The sequence below is a fragment of the Hemicordylus capensis genome, chromosome 2, assembly GCF_027244095.1.
Source record: "Hemicordylus capensis ecotype Gifberg chromosome 2, rHemCap1.1.pri, whole genome shotgun sequence".
Taxonomy (NCBI): Eukaryota; Metazoa; Chordata; class Lepidosauria; order Squamata; family Cordylidae; genus Hemicordylus; species Hemicordylus capensis.
Window position 1 is genome coordinate 179,077,071 of NC_069658.1, and position 26,844 is coordinate 179,103,914.

Here is a 26,844-nt window from a genome sequence, read left to right on the forward strand (position 1 = left end):
TCTGCTTACTGGCCAGCCCTCACACGTGAACGGGCGCCTATTGGCTCTTGCCTCGGATCTCCGTAGAGTTTAAGGTCACCATTGGCGGATGCGACCATCAATCACCGACTATACCCTCCCTGCCCCCGAAGCGGAAAGTGATAGCAAAAGCAATACAATATTTAATTCCGCACCCACGCGTGTCGGTCTTTTTCCTCAGTGCCGATTGGCGGGATCGTCTTTCAGTTTACAAATAGCCTGGTTGCTATTGGGAGGGAAAGAGACACACGTCAGGCCCGCCTCACCGGAGCCCTAGCGCTACCCGCCCAGTGTAGGACGACGGTGTGTATGTTGCTGTGGCAACAAGGTTTGCGTCTGTACATGCTGCTCTGGAGGGCTGCTGCACCAGCCAGCCGGATGAAGATTTTTAAGACAAGCCTGATGAGGTGATGATAGAATGGACGGTACTACTTTATACACCGCATGGGATGAGAACCATCTTTCTGGATGCCCGCTTCCGCTTAAAATAAATATTCCACTCTGCGAGTAGAAAACAAACGCATTACGAAGAAAGGTTCTAACCCAGCCAACCTACTCGGAGTATGCTGTGTTAATGTTCTACTTGCAGGGCGCTTTAACAACAAGAAAAAAGAGAGCGTTCAAAAATGTGATCCACCTGCCTTCTCAGTCTCAGAGGACACGGTAAAATCAGCCGCTCCATTCAGTTTCTTTATTGCTGCATGTGTACGCTGGATCATCATGACTGCAGTACCAAAGACTCGAAGTATTGTACTACAGAAAGTTTAGTACCGTCGTTACGGATGGAGCGCATTTTTTCCCGTTTCTTCCCATCTGGCTCCTGTGAACTGGGCAAAGAGGCACCTTTTAACGTGGTGATTCTCTTTTTTTAGCAGCAGGGGGAGAATAATCCACCCGAGCGCAGCATCCCTCCAGTGACTGTTGCTGGTGTCTATCTTATGTTTATTTTTGGGATGTGAGCCCTCTGGAAACAGGGAGCCATCTTATTTTTTTATTTAATATTGCTCTATGTAGACCGCTTGGACCCTTTTGTGTCCAAAACCTTTGGACACTTTTGTGTTCAAAACTTGTGTGTTTTCAACTTTTGTTGAAAAGTGGTATATAAATATTTGTTCTTGTATGACCTGCAGAAACTCAGTGCTAACATGGAGATGCAATGATGGGAAGTATTTTAAAAGTAAAGTGTGCCATTGAATCAGTGTTGACTCCACAGAGCCCTGAGGTTGTCTTTGGTAGAATACAGGAGGTGTTTACCATTGCCATCTCCTGTGCAGTATGAGATGATGCCTTGCAGCATCTTCCTATATCGCTGATGCCCAATATAGATGGGAAACACACCAGCAGGGATTCAAACCGGCAACCTCTGGCTTGCTAGTCAAATAATTTCCCTGCTGCACCATTAGGTGGAGTTTTACCCATTGAGGATTTATGTCTGTTATGCAACTTTTAAAACCACTGCTGTACCTCCAAGGGGAAGGAAAGGGCTGGCAACTCTAGTCATGACCTGTGGTGTAGTGCATTCGACTTCAGCTCATGGACAACACATGAATTGCACCCAACTAAGGTGGGTTTCATCAGTAATACCATCACTATATTGTTTTGCTCAGTTATGGTTTGTTTGTCTAAGACAGGCATCCCCAAACTGCGGCCCTCCAGATGTTGCTGAACTACAACTTCCAGCATACCCAGCCACAAAAAAATTGTGTCTAGGGATGCTGGGAGTTGTAGTTCAGCAACATCTGGAGGGCCACAGTTTGGGGATGCCTGGTCTAAGATAAGCAGATGGGGGAGGGACAAGGATTAAATCAGTGTGAGAAAGGTGACCAGATGCAAAACATCAGAGAGCTTCTTTACTTTTAATGGCTGTGGAGGCGGAGGAGAAATTCTACCAGGTGTAGTTTTTCTTTTTTCCCCCCACCTCCATCTGAAAAACTGTGCTTGCCAAAATTTCCTCTGCTCTTCAAGACCTCCGTCTGACTCTGCATCAGGTCATCCTACACAACAGTTCAACAATTATTGGATTTGGAAAGAGCAGGTTTGCAATGGCATCCAGGAACCGAATGGCAGAAATGAGGGATGTGTAAATTTCCCTTCACACACATTTTAACAATCCTTGGATTCCTGGGGGATTTCCAGTGGCAGTCAGGAACGCAACTATGTTTGCAGTGGTATTTACTAGTCTATATATAAAATCATTGGGGTCTTTCTGACCCAATAACTGGCTGCACATATACAACTGTTAAAAGTACTTCAACAACAGATAGAAATCTAACATTTTAATAGGCTAAAAAGAGTCCTGCAGCACTCCTCTGGTGTTCTGCCTGAGGAATGTAAGGATTGCCCACATTGGGTTGGAACTGGTGATATATTGAAATACATAGGGTTTGACCTTAATTTGTTGTGGTCCTGGGCAGGCCTTGACAAATCCCAAGCACCAGAAAGCCATGGCACCTAAAAATAATTATTTAAGGAAATATTTATTTGTGCCAGACAGCCATGTTTCTCTTCTGTTTCTTCTAAAAGGATATAAAGAGAAGCCCATTTATTTATTTATTTATTTTTACATTTTCTATCCCGCCCTTCCTCCAAGGAGCCCAGAGCGGTGTAATACATATTTAGGTTTCTCCTCACAACAACCCTGTGAAGTAGGTTAGGCTGAGAGAGAGGTGACTGGCCCAGAGTCACCCAGCAAGTGTCATGGCTGAATGGGGATTTGAACTCAGGTCTCCCCGGTCCTAGTCCAGCACTCTAACCACTAAACCATGCTGGCTACCTTCCCCCTCCACAATGTCCACCACCATCTAGTAATTTTGTAAAGTGTCCATTGTCTGACTTCTAAATTTTTGGACTGGCTCCTAGATCTAAATAAAATTTGTCAAGGCCTGGTCCTGGGAATGAGAAGAGGCAGAGAGAAACCTCCAGGATTAAATCCAGCTACCCCAGATGTGGAATTTGCTGTATGTTACCTGTTTGGGAGCTCTCAGGAGCACCCCTATACCTGGTTTGGGGCTACAGGCTTGCCAGTCTGTGAAGACAATGCTGAGCTAGATAGACCAATGGTCTGACTCAGTATATGGCTGATCATAGGATCCTATGATCCTAGTTCCCACATTTTGCTGTTCAGATCCAATGGGACCATGAAATTTCTAATAGGTTTGCATGCGCTAACATGGGGATGTTACTTGGGAAATGGTGGCTCTCAGGTCAAGTTTAATTGGGACTGCAGGAGAACCTCCCTGCACTTGCCCCCTTGATTGCTTTCTGTGGGGAAAGCCAGAGTAGATGTGAGTTAATCAAGCACTATTCTTTTCAAAAATTAGCCAAGTATTCTCCCACATCTGAGCAGGTCAAGTTATAATCTCATCAGTAAGGAGTGATAAGAGGTAACAGGTCATTTTATCTGCTAACAAATGTGTTAAAGGCTGGCTTAGGGCATGGGAAGCAAGCTTGTTAGCATTCCTAGTCACTCCCAAGGTATTCTAAAAGACAAGAGATAAGACATGATGCACCCATTACATTTCACTCTGCACAGGTCTTTCAGAGACCTGTACCTGAAAGGAAGTACCCTCAGCTAACTGGAATAGAACAAAGATGTGTCCTGTGCTTTGTCCCTTTTGTCCACCTTTTCAGAAAGGTGTGATCAGCATAATACCCCTGGGCAAGATTTTGACTATTAGTAGTTGAGAAACAATCCCTCAGTGTGCGTCTTCCTTGGATTCACCAGCTGCCTGTTGTAATATTTTGGCATTGGAACCTCCATCTTGCCTTGCCTAGACCTTTGATCCTGTCCTGCTTGTCACCTCCAGACCAGCCCTTTTCCCTAGCCCTGTCTGCGCAGCGCTCTTGGCTGCGAGATTCTGGTTTCCCGAGATCAGATCTCCTTTGGATTTTGCTTGCTTCCCAGACCCCTGCCTGGTCCCTGGGTTCCCACTCCTGCCTTTTGCCTTCTTGTGTGTCCTGGAGGAGAGAGGTCACTCAGTATCGACCGAGCTACAAGGGTCCAAACACCCCACCAGACAGACTTAGGTAGTATCTAACCTCTGCTCTCAAGCCTCTCTCCCCCCTCCTTTCTTGCTTCTTCTAAAATTCAAAGCTGTTCTCTCCAAAGACCATTTCTCTGGTCAGCCTTGAGTGAACTTAATTCAGAACTCAAGCCAAACTGCCTCTTAATGAGCCGTAACAGCCTTATTGATTTGTTAGTCTTGTTAAGTTTTGCTAGTTAATGTTGTGTTGCCTCTAAACCATTATTTCTTTTCCTGCACCCCTAAACCCTCAAATAAACCTCATTCATTCATTCAAACATATTTCTATACCGCCCAAAACATGCGTCTCTGGGCGGTTTACAATTAAAATCATTAACATTAAAATCATTTAAAACCCAACATTAAAAATATTAAAACTATAAATCTAATTAAAAGCCTGGGTGAATAAATGTGTCTTGAGCGCCTTTTTAAAAGTTGCAAGAAATGGGGAGGCTCTTATTTCAATAAGGAGCGTATTCCAAAGTCCAGGGGCAGCAATGGAGAAGGCTCATTCCCAAGTAGCTGCCAGACAAGTTGGCAGCACCCGCAGATGAACCTCTCCAGACAGGGGCGTAGCAAGGTTGGAATGGGCCCAGAGACAAGATTTTAAAATGGGCCCCCCGCTGATATACACACACAAACACGCTTCACATTATATAGTGCACTCACACTCACATCTCCATTATTAATACGGTGAATACTTAGTTCACATTGAATTTAGTTACTTTTACTCTCTCTCTGCTCCTGCCGATCTCCAAGAGACGCAACATAATTCATAGGGGGTGCAACACGGGTAGCTGGGGAGTCATGTGATGTGCCTCTGTGGGGCCCCTCGAGGCAGTGGGGCCCCAAGACGACTGCCTCCCCTTGCCTAATGGTAGTTACACCCCTGTCTCCAGATGATCTTAACAGGCGATGGGGCTCATGGTGAAGAAGATGCTCTCTGAAATACCCAGGGCCTAAGCTGTTTAGGGCTGTATAGGTAATAACCAGCACCTTGTATTTTGCCCGGAAACGTATTGGCAACCAGTGTAGTTCTTTCAACGCAGGAGTTTGAAGTTTTGAACTTCAAACCCTCTATCAGTTCTTTGCAAGACTGAAGTTTTGAACAAATTTATTCTGAGGTGGAGTGCTCCATTCCAGCTCGCTAGTTCCCCGCTCAAGCCATAGCCGATTCCCCAGGAGCAGTCTCTTCACAGATTGGAGTGTGGGATATAGTAGGCTAGAGCAAGGAAGCTTGGACAAGAGTTGGGATTCTTAGGTTTGGTTGGCATTGCAGTTGCAAGTGAAGCGTAGCATGTATATTGCAACAGATTCTGCATGATGAAGCATAAATACATTCCTTACTGCTACTGGAAATTCCCCTCCCCCATCCAAGGACTGCTAATGGGGAACTTATGTCCTATGTTCAGAATTGTTTTGTTGTTTTACTTTGTGAGCCACCCAATTTGCTACAGGGCAGCCAACAAATAAAGTTGTTGTTATTCGGAACTGTGTGTCCCTAGCTACCACGGCCAAAGAAGCCTCCCCCACTTTTAGGTGATTTCAAGGGAGGAATTCCCACAATCCAGTATTTGGTCCTTATTTCTGTCTCTGCTTTGACCTTGCTTTGTACTGCAGTGCTTGCCACTGTGATGCAGGAGCAAACCATGTCCCAGGTTTTCTGGGAGAGAAATAAACATGTCTGGTTTTCAGGTCTTTGAAAAAGTAGAATATGTTCAGCTCTGTCTGTATCTTAGATGTTTCTGTTGTTTTGACATAGCAGGGGCCGGGTCCCTGGCTAGCACAGAGTGAGACCCAAACTGTGCTTCTGCTCCTTCTGTGCCTCAAGGCCTGGCATAGCATTAGATATGTTGGCAAACACAATAGGGAGGAGAGAAAGGACAAAAAATGGACCCAAAGCCAAGTGTTTATATCTCCATCAGTTAAGCCAAGCCAGGGAAGGAAGCTATAAATAGAGTTTGCAAGCTAGCTAGTCAGATGTTACTGTTTGGCAGTCTTCAGGCAGAGAACTATGTGCTTTTGCTGTCAAAGGAACATTAGACCCCACAGCACTTCGGTGTTTCTCCAGCCTGATAAGTTTATACATCAGATATGCATACATTCCAGGAATTCAAGGTATGTATCAGTGGGAAGGGATTCAAACTCTTGGATCTTGGTGAACATCAGGAAACCCCTAAATCCTTGCATTCATTTGCACTTTTTGAGTTGTGTTGGTAGCACTGACAGCAGCCCTAAAGCTGTAGTGTGTAAATCATTGCTTTGTACCATTAGTGTGAGTAGCATTGGTCCTGCCATCCTGATACTGCTCTGCCTAGCCTGACCCCACCAGAAGTGTAGATGGCTGATGAGGAGGCAGTGCACCAGGAGCAAGGTGTGACTCTCTAATCACGTGGCCCTTCAGAACAGACATGGATTGGGGAATGAGGGTGGCAAAGCAAAAGTGGGGCCCAGAGGCAGCAGCAACCAAAGAAGCCTCTCCCTCGCTGGAGGAACAACGCTGAGGCAAGCCATGAGAGGAGAGCTGGTCTTGTGGTAGCAAGCATGACTTGTCCCCTTAGGTAAGCAGGGTCTGCCCTGGTTGCACATGAATGGGAGACTTGGTGTGTGAGCACTGCAAGATATTCCCCTCAGGGGATGAAACCACTCTGGGAAGAGCAGAAGGTTCCAAGTTCCCTCCCTGGCTTCTCCAAGACAGGACTGAGAGAGACTCCTGCCTGCAACCTTGGAGAAGCCGCTGCCAGTCTGTGTTTAGACAATACTGAGCTAGATAGACCAGTGGTCTGACTCCGTGTATGGCAGCTTTCTATGTTCCACCCACTTCTGCACACAGCAGCCATCTCTGGTGGCAGTGGTGCTCACAGAAGTGGTACCCACAATCATTGTACCTGCCAAACTGGTACCCACAACTAGGGATGTGCATGAACAGGTTTGGTGCTCCTTTTCTGGAGTGCTGAACCTGTTCAAACACCAGCATTTGAGCCGGTGGGGGGAGCACTCCTTACAGGTAAGACACTCCTTACTTGTTCCCCCCTCCCCGGCACTTTCCCCCCCACCGGCTCTCAATTTTGAAAGACGTACAAGGCTGCAATGTTCCTTCCTGCAGCCCTGATCAGAGTAGTCCGCATACCACGCACATGGCCGGCATGCCGGCACTCATCGGGGCTGCAGGAAGGAACAGCTCTGCATGTCTCTAAATACTGGCGAGGAGAAAATGGCATGGAGGGGCAGAACAGGTAAGGAGTGCCCTTACCTGTTTGCTTAAAGGCACACACACCCCGCGCTGCCCCACAAAGTACGTGAACTGTTTGTGCACATCTCTCCCCACAGTGGTGGTACTCATAGGAACATAGGAAACTGCCATATACTGAGTCAGACCATTGGTCTATCTAGCTCAGTATTGTCTTCACAGACTGGCAGTGGCTTCTCCAAGGTTGCAGGCAGGAATCTCTCTCTGTATGCTTTGGTAGTTTGTTGGTTCAATAAAAAAATCTTGTCCTATTTTTTTAAAAAAAAAATAAAATCTTGTCCTATCTTGGAGAAGCCAGGGAGGGAACTTGAAACCTTCTGCTCTTCCCAGAGCAGCTTCATCCCCTGAGGGGAATATCTTGCAGTGCTCACACATCAAGTCTCCCATTCATATGCAACCAGGGCAGACTCTGCTTAGCTATGGGGACAAGTCATGCTTGCTACCACAAGACCTGCTCTCCTCTCCACTCGCAAAAGTGGATTTTGCAACAGCAACAAAAAGTTGGACACTTACCCATTAAAGGCAGAAGAGGGCCATTGGCTCATATAATTGGAGTATATCTGCATGGGAACTCCCTGTGCTCCTAGTTCAGCATTTCAGTACTTGAACAGGGAGTGCAAGAAATTGCCCATTGCAGACTGTTCCCCTCTGCTTGCCCTTTCCACATCTCTCACATGCAGTAGAGGTGGGGTTGCCAAGTCTTTGGCGCCTCAAGGCCAAACTCGATGTCCTGCTCTTCCTCCAAGGTGTTCAGGGCCGATCTCTCTCTCCCTCTTACTCTACCCGCACAACCACCCTGTGAGGCAGATTAGGCTGAGAGAGAATGGCTGGCCCACAGTCAGTAGAGCACCATGCAGGGCAAGGATTTGAACTCAGGCCTTGTGCATCTAAGTTCAACGCTCTGCCTTTTTTAGCATATCTGGCTCTCAACGTTTTTCCATAGACTTGTGAAAAGGAAGTGAATATCCTAGCACTTTCAAGTCAAACCCTGGCAGCCCTAACTTACAGATGGGCTGTGGACATGCATGATCTGATAGAGTGTGTGATCCACAGAAAGACTGCCCACGCCTTTAGTCCACCAAGGCTTTGTTGCTTAGGCAGGGCTGTGCTTTAATATGGAAAACTCAAGGTGTCAGGATTCTGCTAAGTTAGAAATCATGCACTTTGAGCAGACATGTTGTTCCCTGATTAGATGCTTAGGGACTGGATGTGACAATGAAAGACAATCAAAATTAGAAGACTCAGAGCTTGCTTTTGAAAGACAATTCTGGGTCCTGACCCAAACTGGAACTAGATGCGTTACTGCTCTGTGGCAAAGCACATACATGGGGGGAGATGGCAGCTGTATTCTGTCCAGTAGAGTAAAAGAAGTGTCTACAAAGGTGCTAGATGGGAAATGTCTTTCTTTAACAGGACATTGCCATGCAAATATGCAATCAAGCCATGTATGTGTTTTGGGGCTGAGCCTCAGCATTGAGAAGAGCTTGTGGGGCTCAGCCCTGGTTCAAATTAAGCCTTACACGTGGCTGATTCTGGACACATTTTTGGCCGAGCAAAACTGAGGCCCTAACAGTGGTTTCACAGCATTCCTCTATTTCATATGTAACTCAATAACTTTTGGGAAATTACAAGTGATAAGTTCCAGAATCTACAGGAATATTCCTGGCACCAGCTGCTAAAGCTGTATACATTTGCATGACAATCAGAAAAACCAGAACCACCTGCTCTTATTTATAGCCTGCACTGGCTCATTACATAATTCAGAGGATCCCAGAATGGGGTGCCTGATTCCTAGGGGATGTGGGAAGCCCAAAGGGACAAGGAGCGAGAATGTTTAGAATAAAACTGCAGCTGCTTAGTATGACTGCAGCACCATAAATCTGCCTAGAGTTCGTATATTCTATCTGGAGGCAGAATCCAAGTGGCTTGAATAGCTGTTGCTTCTGTTGTGATACTGTAGAGCTGGGGGGAAGCTGCACCTGCCAAAATTCTCTCTGTCATCTGTGAAAGGCACCGAACAAGAAGTATCCCAAAGGAACATAAGAAAAGTCTTGCAGTATCAGAGCAATAGTCTATTTAGTCCAGCAACCTTTCTCCTCCTGTGGCCAGCCAACAAGCAACTGGAATTCAGAGCTGCAGTACCTGTGGAAATGGAATTTCCATCTACTTTCATGGTGTATAGTCAGTTATAGACCTCTGCCCCTCCCTGGATTTGTCTAATCCCCTTAAAAAGGCCAGTGGCCATCACCAAAATCTCATGGAGGCAAATTCCATCATACGATGAGGGAGGAAGCTTTACTAAGTTGTTTTCATCAGTCTGAGCTGAAATAAAAGACTGCAATAAACTGAACTGAACTGTATTACGTGAAGAAACTCTTTTGACAGCCCTGAATGTCCTTCCCTTCACTTTCTTGGAGTCCTTGTGAAAGAGGAAGAAGTGTGTCTGTGCCTCTGTTCTCCTTGCTATTCAACAACAACCTGTTTTTATTTTAGTTGCAGCTGTCCTGATTTCTAAGGGCCAGGTTTCCATCCTCAATGACCCAGGTCAAGTTCCTGATATGTAAGACTCTCAAGACACTTTGCAGCCTTTTAGACTAGCTGGGGCAGGGCAAGAACTGAAACCAAGCCATTTCTCTCCCTCTCTGCATATGCCCCATTGAAGTTCGTTATCATCTGACCATCTTTCCCCTCTTTATTTCTACAGCAGTCCCTGTGGGAAAGAAAGAGGGTGTTTTGTGGTTGGACAGAGAACTGAAAGTAGCATGCCCCAGTTCTTAGACTAAGTGAGCCCCAGGGCAGGGGCAGCCCTGCCAGTCTCAGAGAAAGCATGAGGGATGGTTTCTCCTCTGAAGGCAAAGAGGGGTCCAGGGAAGCTGGTGCCAGCTGGGCTGGCTGGATGACAAATTCCATTCCCAGTAATTGGCTGCTTCTGGTGGGGTCTACAATTCCAATATATATTTCCAGAGAGATTTTTGAAGAGTGCTTGGAGGTGGCATGTAATTAAAAAAACAACACCACCGTTTGAGGAGCAGATGCTTGTAGATTAAAACTTGATCGGCCATGTTTATTCCATTGACCTTGTTAGTACCTGTATTGACTCTTAGCGTTTTGACAACAGCAGGCGCCGGGACTTGAATCTGTGTGTTCCATTGCGTCACTTTGTATGTATGGGCAAATACAAGAAACCTATTGCTCGGTGGTGCCTGCCGCAAGAACACTCTGCGCACGTTCAGAGGCACTCGGTTCTTCCTGATTCATGCAGGCGCTGGGCCTTCGAGGCAGAGTGGGCTCCGAGTGCTGATGAATGAGTCTTCCTGCTGCTGCGGGGTTAACTGGATAAGTCTGAAAAGGGGCGCAACGTCCCAGAGAGGAGGGGTAGGGGCACGGCAGAGACTACAGCTGTAGGAACAGAGGAAAGGCGTGTGTTGTGTGTCTATCCGGAGGAGGTGATGCTCGAGATAGGGGGGGGCGTGTCTTGGAGGCTGTGCGAATGCGCTGAAGAAAGATTGGGGGTGGGTGGGGACCGGGAGACTTTCCCACCACCACGCCGGGGAAAGCAAACAGCAGCCGGCGAAGCGCTGCTGTTGATCTCCCCCTGGCTGGCATCCCCCCAGCCTTCCTCGGCGGAGGGAGCATTATGCAATCACACCCCCTCCCCTCCTTCCCGGCTTTGATGGGATGGAAAACAAGGAGCGAAGGAGACATAACATTTCTCTCCTCCTCCCCGCCCTCGTTCCCCCGCAGAAGTAGCCGCCGCCGCCGCCGCCGCAGCAGCAGGTCCTCCCGTCCCGGTTGCCTTGGGGGAAGAAAGGGGGAGGGCTCCTCTCGTGTGCTCTTTGGGCACCTCCGTGAGCTCTGCTGTCCCACGGCAAGAGAGGTTGGTTTCAGCAGGAAAAGGAAGGCGATCGAGCAGGGACCGGGCGGGGAAGGGGGGCCGCCCCGCGTGGGTCTGGATCCCATTAGCGATCCGTGACATCCTCCCGCGGAGAGGCAACGCCAGGCCAGCAGGGCGATGGTGAGCAAGATTACGGGGCCGGGCGGCTTCTTCCCGCGTGGCGCACGGTAGCGCAGCAGCGGCTAGCGAGCTGCTGGACAGAGACGCCTGTAGGGGGCGGAGCGGGAGTCGGACCCCGCCGGGAACCTTCAGGGGTGGCCGGCGCGGCGTGGATTCCGCTCCACGGGACGAGTGAGGTCTGCAGTCGGGCTTGAATAGGACGGGCGGCAGAGCTAATTCGGGTGCACCGCTGGGCGTAACGCCCTCTAACCTCCTTGTCGGGGTTTTAAAGGATGGCTTCCTTCCCACCTCTAGATCCATAGAATAGATCTGGAACTTGGGATCGCGGAGGTCTCCTATTTAAGTCCAGCCCCCAGCTGCTCTCTGCAGCAAACGGCGACAGCATCTGACAGCTGTCCGTCCAGCCTCTTCTCCCGTGCGTGTTGATTTCTAAAGTGTTGGGGGTTATTATAGTCCACATTGGTGCTAGTTAAATTTGAAACCAGAAGTGATTCGGGATTAGTTAATAGAGAGTTTCCAGGCACGATCGTGTGAATATGGTGCGGGTGGGTGGGAGATCGTTTCCAACTTGTGTCTGGCTAGGAGCAGCCACCAGTCTCCCTTGCAAATATGGGCCTATGTCTTTAACAGCTGTATGGCAGGAAGATATTCTGCAGGTACAGCCTTTCTGGCAAGGAGATACGGTGATGGAGGAAGGTTCACTAGGGAAAACTCAGCCTGGCATGAAGATGTTAAAGGCGTAGAGACTGCTTTAGGGGGGAAACAAATGGTACAACGTGCTGCCAAAGGGGTTTCTTATTTTTTCTAAATACATATAAAAGCTAAAACCAAACAAAGAAAGGTAGGAATTCCAGATAGCTCAGCCCGCAGCCAGTGCTTCATCTGGAAGAGTGGCATTTAGTGCTATGAAGCAGGGCCACAGAGAGGCAGTCTTGGGGCCATTCTCCTGCACAGTAGTGCAGATCACCCCTAAGCATTGGAAGAGTTCCCCCCTCATTTTACTGAACTCCGCAATGCCAACTCTAATAACTCATATCTTCACTCTACAACACATATTTGTCTCTTCCGCAAGTATCTTTCTCCTCCCACCCAAAGATTTAAGGGATGAGTTGCTCCTCCACCTTTTCCTCTGCTTGCTCCTGCCTGCACCCTGCAAATGCTGTCAATAGATAACAATAGCAAGTTGGTCCCCCACCCACATAAGAAGGCAAAGTCTCAGCAGGTTTTTGTCGTCTCCGGGGTCTATTTAAGTGTACACTGGAATGGACAATTCCTAATGGAGTTCTTAACTGACCCAAACATGTCTTGACAAGGGCAGAATCCTACTAACATTCTTGGAGAAAAAATGGCCTCTCCCGACAGGTTCTCACAAACTTGCTCTTTAAAGGGCCACAAGAATTACTCTACGTTGGCTTTTTCCTCCTTTTTCTTTTAATGGACTCACACAATTACCTACAATTTTCATGCATTTATTATATTTATATCTCACATATACTTCCATCATGGAACTCAAGCCAGTGTACATAGGGTTCCCAGGCCGTCTCCCATCCAAGTAGCAACCCAACCTTTGACCTGCTTAACTTCAGCAAGGTGACAGTATCATGTACCCTGAGACTTGGAACCAAAGCATTTCCATAGCCAGGAAGGGCAATACTCTTCTGCTGGGCCATTTGGGGATGGTCCAGAAGGATAGATATGCGCAGCCATCCTGCCTGGTCTAATGCATTCCAGTGTCCAACTGGAAATACAAAACCAAAGGGTCTTGTGGCACCTTAAAGACTAATGCATTGATTGAAGCATTAATATATATTTTTATTTTTAGGAAATCAGATAAAATATTAAAAGCAGATAAATGCTTCTCTGTATTTCTTCTATACAGATGAGGCATTATCTGCATAACTGAAACACAAATTTAGTGAAGCGATAAGATTCTTGGCTGTTTTTGTTGCAAGAGACCAACATGGCTCAGCTACTCCTCAGCAATGCAGTGTATTCCTGTGAAGATGCTGATGGAAGAACCAGTGCATTCCAAGGATGATTTGGTATCATTCTTTTTAGCTGGCATAATCAGTCTGGAGGAGAGTGGAGATCGTCAAGGACAAGTTGCTGCTTTCAGCAGCAACACTACTGAAACTCAGAATCCCTTATAGTGAACTAGAGGCTCCTGGGATGCATGCACTGGTCAGATCATGCACGTCTGCACTGGTGCTGTTGAAAATAGTCTGCCCATGTGACTGCTGGAAGGGTTGCTTGCTGTAGCTAACGCAGCAGACATGAAGGTATTGCTATGTACCCTCATTCAGTAAGCTGCCTTGCACCCACTTTGGCCTCACCATGCTCAGCTTCCCTGTCATTTGGATGGGGCTTGCACAGGAGTATTTGTCTCCCATGTTACTCAGTGGGCAGGTGTGCTGTTTAGGTTTTTCCACTTCCAGCACTGAAATGTTTTGGGCTGGCCCTGAATGGACCACACCAGGACGGGGTGGGGAGAAGCAGCAAAAGGATCCCAAGAGGAGAAGTTCAGGCCAGAGGGCTCCATCCATCTTCTGCTTCACTCCCTCTCCATAGACACAATGCCACTGCCCTCCTCTCCATTTTCCTGCTTTTCCTTTTTGCCTGAAGCACAGCCTAGTGAGGCTCTAAATATGTGCATTCTCTTCCTCCCAGGTATCAGCCAGGCCAATAAAGGTATCAGCTAATTATACTAATCAGCAACCCTTGAGCGGCCTGCACAGGCTTCTGACACCCTTCCACAGACAGAGAGCTCTGCACAAACATTTGCACACAGGCAGCCCTCTGTCCTGGGTTGTTGGGGTGGGGTTATTTTTATTTTATTTTTTTGTTTTTGCTGCACCACATGTTGCTTCCCCAATCTTTGCATCCAACAGTCCTCATTTGCTTAGTACCCCCTGGAAGAGAGACAAACATCCCCTTGTGCCTTTCAGCTCCCCCCTGCAATCAATGAGGCATTTCAATCCTTTTGAGAGGCTCTGTTTACATTTCCAGTGGAACTGGCTTGGGGTGGGGGGGGGGAGCTTCCTGCCAGGCCTTACCCAAGAAGCAGACAGGGGAAGCATTGAGAGAAAAGCACATGATGGTGGTTGTATAGAGCCCCCATTGATTAGCCCTGACCTCTGCCCCCAGCAGCCAAGCAGTGGCCATCTTCTACTACTACTACTCCTGCTGGTGAACATCCCTGATGGCTTCCTGCTTGAGAACCACGATGAAGAGGAGGATGACAATGAGGACGACCTGCCACTGGCAACGTCCCAGCCCAGGGGGGGCATTCCTGCCCAGAATGTGCCTGGCTGCCCAGCCAACTGCATCTGCCCAGCAGAGGAGACCGTGGATTGTGGAGGCCTTGACCTGCATGTTTTCCCCAGCAACGTCTCCAGGGTCATCCAGCATCTCTCACTGCAGGTGATGGCAGCCTGAGGCTGGGGCAGCAGGCGATAGGCCTGGCCCTCTTGGGTGGGGAAGCCAGGGTGGAGACGCTGCAGCAAGGCCAAAGGCCTCCAGGCAAGAGGCCGCGGGAGGCTCCCTTGGCTGCCCATCTTATCCTGTGTTGCTGGCTTTCCTTCCACAGAATAACCAGCTGCAGGAGCTGCCGTACAACGAGCTGTCTCGGCTGACTGACCTGAGGACCCTGAATCTCCACAACAACCACATCACCTCTGTGGGTGAGCAGAACCGAGGGAGCAGGGGACTCCCCTGGCATTCCAGGCAGAGGTGCTCTTCCCCCTGGATTCCTGGGCTGACGTCCAGCGCCGCCACGCCCCCCCCGGGGACCCCCAAATCCTCTTTAGTCTGTCCCTGGTGGTGTCTTCACATTAAAAATGTGTTTTAAAAACTGTAAGTGTGGGTGCGGGGGGCCTCCAAAACCCTTTAAGTCCAGGCTCCAAAATTACCTAGGTGCAACTCTGATTCCAGGGGATTCCTCCAAGGGTTATCACCAAGGGTTATCAATTGGTCCAGGATACCTTCACCTTTTTATACATAGATGGAAGGGAACACTTGGGGTGGAGCGGTTGGGGGTGGGATCCAAGGCAAAAGACAAGATTAACACACACACACACACACACACACACACACACACACTGCAGTTCAGTGATCTCTCCCAGGCAATGCTGCAGAGGCCGGAGTGGCAGCACACGGGCACTTTCAGACAATGTCACCAAGCCCAGCAGTGGCTACAGGCAGTGCTCCCTGTAACAGGGGTCCCAGATGGGGTTGACTGCAACTCCCAGCATCCCCAGCTGCAGTGGCCTTTGACTGGGGATGATAGGAGTTGTAGTCAACAACATCTGGGGATCCCTCTTAGAGGGAGCACTGCTGGGAGGATTCCTAGCTCAAATCGAGGGGGAATGAAGATATTTGCCCCAGTGGGTGAGGAGGAGCCAATGAACAGCATGCCCCAGTGGGTGAGAAGGGCAGGGGCAGTAGGGAGGGTTGTGGAGTGGTGCTTGCTGCCTCCTACACCTAAGGTGACTGCCTCGCCCTGCCTCATGGAAGGGCCACCCTTGGGACCAACCAGAATCTAACCTTCAGCCGTCCTGCCTTCTGAACATGGGCATTCAAAGGGGGTTCAGGAAGGGGCTGTTGCCCCCCCCCCCGGAGCCAGTTCCCATTGAATTCAGTGGGGCATATTCCCCAGGAGTGGGGTGTTGGATTGCTGGCTTTGCCCCCACACCCCGGAAAAGGTCCTCTGGATGCCCTTGCTTCTAAATAAAGAGGTTGGGATCCTCCGGCTTTAGTCTTTAGGCTGCCATTGCAATTTTGCTGGCAGAAGTGTGCTGCAAGCGAAGGGGCTGTTCATTCGCAACCCTGCTGCAGCCCAGAGGTGGTTGCATCTGCCTGTAAAAGACTGCAGACTAAAATTTGCCGCTGCTTGGTCATGAGACCTAGTGGGGAGAGGAAAAGAGTCGCGTCTTGCACTTTGCAGAAAGAGGGATGCTCATATGGGGCAAGCATGGTAGGTCAGCACAGCAGCTTAGCAAGAATCCCAAATCCATGCCTTTTTCTAGTGTGTCCCATTTTAAAGGTCTCCCAGATGAAGCCTTCGAATCCCTGCAGTTGCTTCAGTACATCTACCTGGCCAACAATAAGGTGAGTGCGTTTTGAGTTGGGGAAAGGAAGGAGGGCTGGCTTCTGACTGATATTCGCAGGCTTTGCAATGCAAACTGCTGATTTGCACAATATACCACTGCAGGATGTCAGGGATAGGATTCCGGAGGGGATGTTCTATCCACAATCACTGCTCCCTCCCCTTCACTTGTACAGACAGTGGGAGCTCATGCTTCAGGCAAGTTAGCTGGTTACCTCTTGGCGTCATGTAGTCACCCCGTTTATATCCACAATCCATAGGCTAAAAGCAGGGCAGCACATCTTCAGCCCACCAGCTCTTTTAGAACGGCAAGTACCATAATCCCTGAGCCATTTTTGGAAGGGCGGGATATAGATCAAGTATAAATAAAGAAATAATCCACAGCCTCAGTGGTCAGTAGTCAGGTATGATGGGAGCTGTAGGCCAACATCTGCCTGAGAGCCAGATGTTGTGCAGCCTTGGGTTTAAGAGGTAGATTTCTCCACCATTCCAATCCATCCTTAAAGGTGAAGTAAGGACTGCAATTCACATGAGTTATTTGTGGTACAGAACTAGGGGCTGTGTGCCACACTCATGTAATCAGCAGAGTAAAAACGATGTCTTTTAGGGTCTACACGCTAAGAGGTACAGGGGTATAACCAGAAGACAGGTGTCTTCTTCCCCAGAATAACTCCAGGCTCTCAGTGAGAAGCCAGCCATGTCCCCACAGCTGTGAGACTTACCCCTGACAAAATTAATGTGGTTCAGCAGTTTCCTGACACATTGTAGGTATTATGTAATTTACTGTATTCGGAAGATGTCATCACCAGTTGCTGCTTCTGCTGTAAATGGCTACTTGCTTTTTTTACATACATTTAAGTTTGACATGGAGTTGTTACGGACAAGTGTCGCCTTCTATATTTCCTGACTGTTTGGCCTCACTACTACTGTTGTTGTTCTATACCAGGCCTGCTCAACTTAGGCCCCCCAGCTGTTTTTGAACTACAACTCCCACAATTCCCAGCCACAGTGGCCAATAGCCAGGGATTATGGGAATTGTAGGCCAACATCTGCAGGAGGGCCGAAGTTGAACAGCCCTGTTCTATACCCATGTATAGGATACATGGTACCTATACCTGATGAAGTAAACTGTAGTCCACAAAAGCTTATGTTACATGGCTGCTCCAACAGACCAAATGTATGGATTTAGATATGGCTAACCCTGCAAAGGATGCAGCCGTCCATTGCATGGGGGTGGGCCAAGTTGCGTGGTCTGCTTTTCTTTTTGCTAAAATGCCTGTGGTCACCAATGGGTGTTAAATTTACAAAGCAAAAGGGCATGCTTAGGCCCTCAATGGTTAAGTGATGCGGAGATGCTTGGGATGCTTAGCTAGTTGTCCATCAGTGCACTGGGGTCTAGTTATCCCAATAAGCTTTCAAAGGGTGCTCTTACCTTTGGTGGACATGTAGATGAAATGCCCCAAAATATCTCTAGGGGGAGCCATGCTGTTGCCAGCAAGAAGGTTGGATGCTTGCGAGCTAGTATTCTGCTCACACCAGTGCACACTGAGCCCTAGGTGTGGCCTCCAATCTCAGTCAAGCCATAGAATGGAGACGATACCCCCACCCCCAGCAAATGTTATGTTCAACATTCATACAGTGTGTATACACTGTAAGCAGGTACAGTTGTTCATACGTTGTGCTGAACGCAGGCACAGCAGTACACTTCTTATCTGTAGCCTGTATTTCAGGGGGCCTGTGCCAATTTTTAAAATGAGTGCAGGTACTCACTCACAAAAACATGTATGTGTGCACAGTCTTCTAAATGCAGGTGCACTGTAACAGGGCACATGAATCCAGAGCCCCAATATGTTTTAAATCCTGTTTCTGACAACAATGCAAAAAGAAGAAGAAGAAGAAGAAAGGAAAAATAAATACAGATAACGTAAATAATTGTTTACATCATGAAGTCTCTTTTCAATAGATTGTGCTATGGAGAGTTTTAATTGTGTTACTATGGTTTGTTATGCTCTTTTGCCTGCAAGTAGTTAGCTATCTTGGAGGTCATATTACTGAAAGCTGATACACAAATAAAGTAATTAATAATTTTACCCATCACTTCTATAGCTTTAACACAAGCCTTCCTAGAGTTGTTACTCCTGCCAAATGTGTTATTGTGGAATCCAAATATTAACAACCCCTCTACATCAAGGATGGAACTCATATCTGCTTCCAAAATTTAGCAATCAAAAGCTTCAGCTTTGACCTCTGGGCCAGTGGCCCCTCCTACAGTTAAGATTATTAACTCGTCTAACACTCAGAATCATCCACTGATGCAGGAAACAATGTCTTGGAAAAATGGTCCAGGCAGGGGGGAGTGTGAACCCCCCTCCATGTGCCAAAATTTAAATCCAGATTAGGGCTTCTACAGCTGCTTTTTTGTGAGTGGGGCAGGGGAGACACACACACACACACACACACACACTCTGCCTATCTCTTCAAGACAGATTTATCAAATTGTGTGATTTTATTTTATTTATTTATTTATTTATTTATTTTTACATTTTTATACCGCCTTTCGTTAAAAGAAAACCCCAAGGCGGTTTACAAAAATTAAAAACATACAGTAAAAAGCAGTAAAAACATCAAGCTAAAAACAGGCATAAAAACAAGACAACAGATAAAAACACACAAGAACAGCAGTAAAAGACGATTATGTAAAAGCCTGGGTAAAAAGCCAAGTCTTTAAAAACTTTCTAAAAGCTGTGATGGAGTCTGAGGAACGAATGGCCACCGGGAGAGCATTCCAGAGTCTAGGGGCAGCAACAGAGAAGGCCCTGTCCCGAGTGCACAACAGCCGGGCCTCCCTCATTGTCGGCACCTGGAGCAGGGCCCCCCCCAGATGTCCTAGTCAAGCGGGCAGCAACCCTTGGGAGCAGGCGGTCCCTCAAAATACCCCGGGCCCAAACCGTTTAGGGCTTTAAAGGTCAAAACCAGCACCTTGAATTGGACCCGGAAACAAACCGGCAGCCAGTGCAGCTCTTTCAAAATGGGGGTGATATGTTCCCAACGGGCAGCTCCGGATAAAACCCTCACTGCCGCGTTTTGCACTAGCTGTAGTTTCCAGATATTCTTCAAGGGCAGCCCCACGTAGAGCGTGTTACAGTAATCCAGCCGCGACGTGACTAAGGCGTGGGTAACCGTGGCCAGATCTGCCTTCTCGAGAAAGGGACGCAACTGGCGCACCAGCTGAAGCCGTGCAAAGGCACCCCTGGGCACCGCCTCCACCTGAGTCTCCAAAAGCAGAGCCGGGTCCAGTAGTACCCCCAAGCTGCGTACTTGCTCCTTCAAGGGGAGTGCAACCCCATCCAGAACTGGTAAAATCTCCTCATCCCGATTGGCTCTCCTACTGACCAACAGTACCTCCGTCTTATCCGGATTCAATTTCAGTTTGTTAGCCCACATCCAACCCATCACGGCCTCCAGCCCCCGATTCAGGACATCCACCGCCTCCCTAGGATCAGATGACAAGGAGAGATAGAGCTGAGTGTCATCCGCATATTGCTGACAACTCAGTCCAAATCCCCGGATGACCTCTCCCAGCGGCTTCATGTAGATGTTAAACAGCATGGGGGACAAGACCGATCCCTGTGGGACCCCACAGGCCAACGGCCACGGGGCTGAGCAGTAGTCCCCCAGCACCACCTTCTGGACCCTCTCCTCAAGAAAGGACCAGAACCACTGCAACGCAGTGCCTCCGATTCCCATACTCAAGAGGCGGCCCAGAAGGATACCATGGTCGATGGTATCGAACGCCGCCGAGAGGTCCAGCAGAACCAACAGGGACGCACTCCCCCTGTCTAGTTCCCGCCGTAGGTCATCCACTAGAGCGACCAAGGCAGTCTCAGTCCCATACCCGGGGCGGAAGCCAGATTGAAAAGGGTCCAGATAATCCATATCATCCAAGACCCTCTGCAGCCGGGACGGCACCACACGCTCCATCACCTTGCCCAAGAAGGGAAGGTTTGACACAGGTCTATAATTGTCCAGGTTGGAGGGATCAAGGGAGGGCTTTTTAAATAGAGGTCTTACCACTGCCTCCTTAAGGCACGATGGCATCCTGCCCTCCCTTAACGAAGCATTAACGATCACCTCCAGCCATCTGCCTGTCCCCTCCCTGGCAGCTTTTATTAGCCATGAAGGGCAAGGGTCAAGAGCGCACGAAGTCGCCCGCACACTGCCCAGGATCTTGTCCACATCCTCAGGCCGCACCAACTGAAAAGAATCCAACACAACGGGACCAGATGGTACCAGAGGCACGTCTGCCGGAACTGCCAAAACTCTGGAGTCCAGGTCAGCACAAATGCAAGCGACTTTATCTGCAAAGCAACAGGCAAACCGATCACAAAGAGCCGTAGATGACTCCTCCCCCATTGTCCGGGGGGATGTGTGGAGCAATGTTTTCACCACACGAAACAGCTCTGTTTGCCTGCACTGAACAGACGCAATGGAGGCGGAGAAAAAACGTTTCTTCGCCGCCCCCACCGCCACGGCATAGTCCCTAAAATGGGCTCTAGCCCGTGTTCGATCGGATTCGTGACGACTCTTCCTCCAGCGTCGCTCCAGCCGTCGTCCGAGTTGCTTCATCGCCCTAAACTCCGAGGAAAACCAAGGAGCCGGGCTCCACCAAGCCGGAGAGGGCGCTTGGGGGCAACCGTGTCAACAGCCCGGGCCATCTCTCCATTCCAGAGATCAACCAAGGCCTCGACAGGGTCACCAGCTCTGGACACTGGAAACTCCCCGAGGGCCGTCTGAAATCCAAGCGGATCCATAAGCCTCCGGGGGCGGACCATCTTAATCGGCCCACCACCCCTGCAGAGGGCAGACGGAGCAGTCAAACTAAACCCCACCAGGTGATGATCTGTCCATGGCAAGGGAATGGTCTCAAATTCCCCCACCTCCAGATCATTTATTTCCCGGTCGGCAAAAACCAGATCCAGAGTGTGTCCCGCCACGTGGGTAGGGCCCGATACCAATTGAGACAGGCCCATGGTTGCCATGGAGGCCATGAAATCCTGAGCCGCACCCACTAGGGGGGCCTCGGCGTGGACATTGAAATCCCCCAAAACAATAAGCCTGGGGGAACCCAAAGCCACCTCCGAGACCACCCCTGCCAGCTCAGGTAGGGAGACTGAAGTGCAGCGGGGTGGTCGGTACACCAACAGAATCCCCAGCCTATCTCGGAGGCCCACCCTCAAGGACAAACACTCGAAATTCTGAGATTGCCTGACCGGGCACCTGACCCTAAGTCATTGAGGCCTGAGCATCTCTGCATCTATCCAGAGATACAACTAGCAAAATCCTCATCATTGTGGGGGCAGGGGTGGGAGGGTGGAATGGGTGTGAAGGCAAGGGCCCCGGAGAGGGGGATATTGCCTGATGCAATAGATTGTAGACTCTTCACCCTTCCTCACAGAATCCAACCCTGTTAGTGGAGTTCAGATCACCTGGTGTCAGAGGTAGGGAGCAAGTGTGCTGCTGTTACTGAAACAATGGCTGACATGTTGCACAATACAACACCATCAATTCTGAATTGCCCCCACTGCTGAGAGTGTCTCTAGCAGTGCCCATGGAGCTGCACAACAGGATTTGTCTGCTACCACTTAAAATTGTGCAATCTCACTTCCGTGGTGCTACAGCCACTGGAAATAATGGCTGTTGTGCCAAAGTGCAATTGTACAATTTTAAGTGGTAGCAGAAGAGCACTGTTCGGCAATGCCACAGACTCTGCTGTAGACTCCTGCAGCAGCATGGGCAGTTCAGTTTTGAACCAGCTGTGCTGCATATGTCAGCCAGTGTTTGTTTTCTCCCTAGGTTTGAATGGCACCACCATTCACTAGTATGGGATAATAGAAAGGGATGCTCTCAAGACCAGCACTGGGCAGGGAATAATATTGCTCCCCAGCCTCTGAAAAAGAAGCCTGCTTCTCTTGGTCACAGCAAAATGTGACACTCTCTAACATTTCACCTATGAAAATAGGAGTATGCCTGTGACTGTGTAGGGGGTGGGTGGGTGACCAACCAACCTGGGGGGTATAATGTACAATGTCTTGGGGGTGCAGCATATAGTTCTGACTAGAAGCATGCCACAAGTGCAAAGCAAGTAATAACGTGCATGCAGAGCACATGATTTCAGATCACCCAAGCAGATGAGCCATACCCTCCAATGTTCTTCAGAGGACAAGAGGGATCCTGTTACTGCTCAAGCTTCCCACCCACAATTACACATTGCTGAAGGTGGAATTCCACCCACACTAGGCTAAGCCACCAAATGGCGCAGTGGGGAAATGACTTGACTAGCAAGCCAGAGGTTGCTGTTTCGAATCCCCGCTGGTATGTTCCCCAGACTATGGGCAGCACCTATATGGGGCAGCAGCGAAACTGGAAGATGCTGAAAGGCATCATCTCACACTGCGCGGGAGGCGGCAATGGTAAACTCCTCCTGTATTCTACCAAAGACAACCACAGGGCTCTGTGGGCGCCAGGAGTCGACACCGACTCGTTGGCACAACTTTACCTTTACCTGGGTAGTGCCTTAGTGGGTATTGTATACTCACTGACATGCTGATGCACTAGAGACGTGATATATTCACACCCAGCTACTTGGAGATTTAATTTCTAGAGACTCTGGGGATGGAGCCTGAAGAATGACAACTTTAGCAAGTCATGTGAAAAAGACCGAGTAAGCAAGGCATCCCCAAGAATTATTTTTTTTTTAAAGGACAAAAGAGGGACAGTGAGTTACCAGGGACAGATTCCAGAAAACATGGATAAAGACCATTGATTGAAGCCTATGTACACTGCTTTCCATTTTATCTTTGTACGTATCTCAGTACAGACAAGCACATCTGGTTTCTCTACCACTGCCTTGAAATCGATGCAGCACGTGGTGGGCCTGAACCCAGTCTGGCAGTTTGTATGCTCTTATGTTTTTAGCTGCTTTGCCTTTCCACAGGCCAGAGGTGTGTGGGGTGCAGATGCTGAGAAGCTGCTGGGGCCAGTTTGACACTTTCTACCTGGCTTTCCTTTGCAGCTGTCAGTAGCACCGCACCTCCTGCCCAGCACGCTGCGCATTGTGGACCTTGCTGCCAACCGCCTGACACGCATCTACCCACTCACCTTTGGGCATAAACCTGGTCTCCGGTAAGGCTGGCAACACTCAAAAGATGGCCCAGGTGCAGGGGGGGGGGGAGATAACGGATGGACTTAAATAAAATCCCACACACTTCATTCCTGACCTCCTCCAGTTTTAGCCAAATAATTTTTATTTATTTATTTTACATTGTCTATCCCGCTCTTCCTCCAAGCAGCCCAGAGCGGTGTACTACATACTTGAGTTTCTCCTCACAACAACCCTGTGAAGTAGGTTAGGCTGAGAGAGAAGTGACTGGCCCAGAGTCACCCAGCAAGTGTCATGGCTGAATGGGGATTTGAACTCGGGTCTCCCCGGTCCTAGTCCAGCCACTATACCACGTTGGCTCTCAATAATGCCCTCATTGCCCTCTAAAAACAATAACTGAGTGGGCCCGCACAAAATGTAAGTAGGGGCAGGTCCTTTCTGCCCCCCTTATAATCTGAGCACTGAAGAGACTCAGCCCAGCTGGAGTCTGTACAAGGACAGCCCCAGAGGTGTTGACTGACTTCCTTCAATCACAAATTGTTTCAGTCAGAGGGAGTTTCATTTCTGAACCTCAGAGGTACCTGGAAATGACACCTGAGAGGTACACTCACATGCTTGAGGAGCACACCTTTAATCCGAGGTGCGCAGAGACTTGCTGAGGTTCCAAAAGGAATGACTTGGGCCCAGCCAGGGTCTTGAAGACACTGCCTTTTTCTTAATGAATCCAACCGCCTAATAAGATCATCGGGTGAGGTCCACCGCCTGTTTGCTTGTCGGTGACCCCAAACTGGGCTTTTTCTAGGCTTGGCCCAGGGCTCTGGAACACGCTCTCAAAAGAAACCAGAAACTCCCCATCTCCAGCTGTTTTTAAGCAACTCTTGAAAATGCACCTATTTTATCAGGCTTTTAGTTTATCATGTTTTTAAGTTTTATTGATGGTTATTTTAATTTGTTTTACATGATATAAAGTTTTTTAATTGTTGTGTTTAAATTTTTAAACCTCCTAAAGGTTTTATATGGGGTGGTATATACAGGTGAAACTCGGAAAATTAGAATATCGTGCAAAAGTCCATTAATTTCAGTAATGCAAATTAAAAGGTGAAACTGATATATGAGACAGACGCATTACATGCAAAGCGAGATAAGTCAAGCCTTAATTTGTTATAATTGTGATGATCATGGCGTACAGCTCATGAAAACCCCAAATCCACAATCTCAGAAAATTAGAATATTACATGGAACCAAGAAGACAAGGATTGAAGAATAGAACAATATCGGACCTCTGAAAAGTATAAGCATGCATATGTATTCAGCACTTGGTTTGGGCCCCTTTTGCAGCAATTACTGCCTCAATGCGGCGTGGCATGGATGCTATCAGCCTGTGGCACTGATGAGGTGTTATGGAAGACCAGGATGCTTCATTAGTGGCCTTCAGCTATTCTGCATTGTTTGGTCTCATGTCTCTCATCCTTCTCTTGGCAATGCCCCATAGATTCTCTATGGCAGGCATCCCCAAACTGCAGCCCTCCAGATGTTGCTGAACTACAACTCCCAGCATACCCAGCCACAAAAAATTGTGTCTAGGGATGCTGGGAGTTGTAGTTCAGCAACATCTGGAGGGCCGCAGTTTGGGGATGCCTGCTCTATGGGGTCAGGTCAGGTGAGTTTGCTGGCCAATCAAGCACAGTACACTGTATACTTTTCAGAGGTCCGATATTGTTCTATTCTTCAATCCTTGTCTTCTTGGTTCCATGTAATATTCTAATTTTCTGGGATTGTGGATTTGGGGTTTTCATGAGCTGTACGCCATGATCATCACAATTATAACAAATTAAGGCTTAACTTATCTCGCTTTGCATGTAATGCGTCTGTCTCATATATCAGTTTCACCTTTTAATTTGCATTACTGAAATTAATAGACTTTTGCACAATATTCTAATTTTCTGAGTTTCACCTGTAAATGAAATGTAATTAAGTAATTAAAGGGTGAAGAAAAGTATTCTGCATCTGCTCAGAGGCACCCTTTTCTGTCTCCCTTATTATCTGTTCATATCAGATTTTTTCACATCAGGTCTGTAGCCAAAATGTTGTGAGAGAAGTGGGGTGGACAGAGGGTAGATTAGACTGTGGGGCATTCTTGGTCAATGGGAAACAACAAACATCTAAAAACAAGTAGTGTGATATATTTATACGAACATTAATGAAATGAGTAAGGCTGCAATCCTGTGCACACCTTCGGGGATTAAGTCCTATTGAAAACAATGGAACTTCCTCCTCAGTAGCTTGTGCTGTAAGTTCCGCTGAGATCTAAGTAGATATGCACAGGATTGTGCCGTACAACACACACACACACACAGACATACATACATACATTTCTGGTACAGTTGCACTCATTGGTCAAAACAATGGAAGTCAGGGAGGCTGTTCTCACGAACAGCCAACCCAGGCTTGGCTACCCATGAGAACCACTGGGGTCCTAGTAATACTGCAGTGTCAAACCCAGTGCCAAAGCTCTGCTCGTTGCTGAGGTTAAGGGCACAAAGGAGCCCTTAACCCAGCTCTCAGGATAGGCCTAGATGAGCTCCCGTCCCCTGGGGGAATCCCCCAGTGTCTTACGTCTGGTGCACCGCACTCACTGTGGGATGCTCAGAGGCTGAGATAACAAGTCCCGGCCTCAGAGCGATCCGCCCTGCTCCACACTGCATGGAGCAGGGCTGGTCAGGTGGGAGCACACTCCACACTCCCTCCAAGGGCAGGTTGATTGTCTGCGTTGGGGGTGGGTAGGTGGGGGAGGCAAGGTTTGCAAAGAAATGTGCTAGTCTGTGTGTGTAGCAGAGGCCAGGACAATGAGGGTAAAGATTGTATGTGAACCTGGAGCTGCCCATTTGGGATCCCTGTTTTAAAAGAGAACTGGATGTTCAGAGAGGGTACCTGCTGCAATGTCTGAGGAGAGGGGGCAGTAGGGCCCTGCAAGCCATCCCTGTGACTATGGACCAGCTTCAAGAGCTGGCTCTCCACACAAGGAACCAAATCCCGGGCAAAGTCTGGGTTGAAATGAAATCCTGGATCCCAGTCATACAGAGATACAGAGAATTGAGTGGCTGAGCTTCCTCACTACCTTGAAAAGGGGGAAATATTATTTCCACCCCCCTCAAACATTACAAATACTGTACTCACCATACAGCATCGCAAACACTTTTGGCTCCCTAATGGATGCATGTGTGCACTACACAAGGGGTACACCGATCCATTTTTTGTTTTTCATGATATACTGCC

At 48.4% G+C, this 26,844-nt stretch overlaps 1 protein-coding gene across 5 annotated transcripts in view; it reads left to right on the forward strand.

Annotated features, from left to right (window-relative positions):
- The first annotated feature begins 6,060 nt into the window (after positions 1-6,060).
- Positions 6,061-26,844, forward strand: part of PODNL1 (podocan like 1) — a 30,937-nt gene continuing 10,153 nt past the window's right edge. The window contains exons 1-5 of one of the 5 annotated variants that reach the window (XM_053296470.1): positions 6,061-6,158; positions 14,450-14,725; positions 14,892-14,985; positions 16,347-16,411; positions 23,482-23,591. In XM_053296470.1, the coding sequence (XP_053152445.1) occupies positions 6,135-6,158; positions 14,450-14,725; positions 14,892-14,985; positions 16,347-16,411; positions 23,482-23,591 (569 nt within the window). In that variant the 5' untranslated portion in view covers positions 6,061-6,134. Of the gene's footprint in view, positions 6,159-10,845; positions 11,306-14,449; positions 14,726-14,891; positions 14,986-16,346; positions 16,412-23,481; positions 23,592-26,844 lie in introns of those variants that run through there. The other 4 variants (XM_053296471.1, XM_053296472.1, XM_053296468.1 and 1 more) reach the window with 4 other exon arrangements.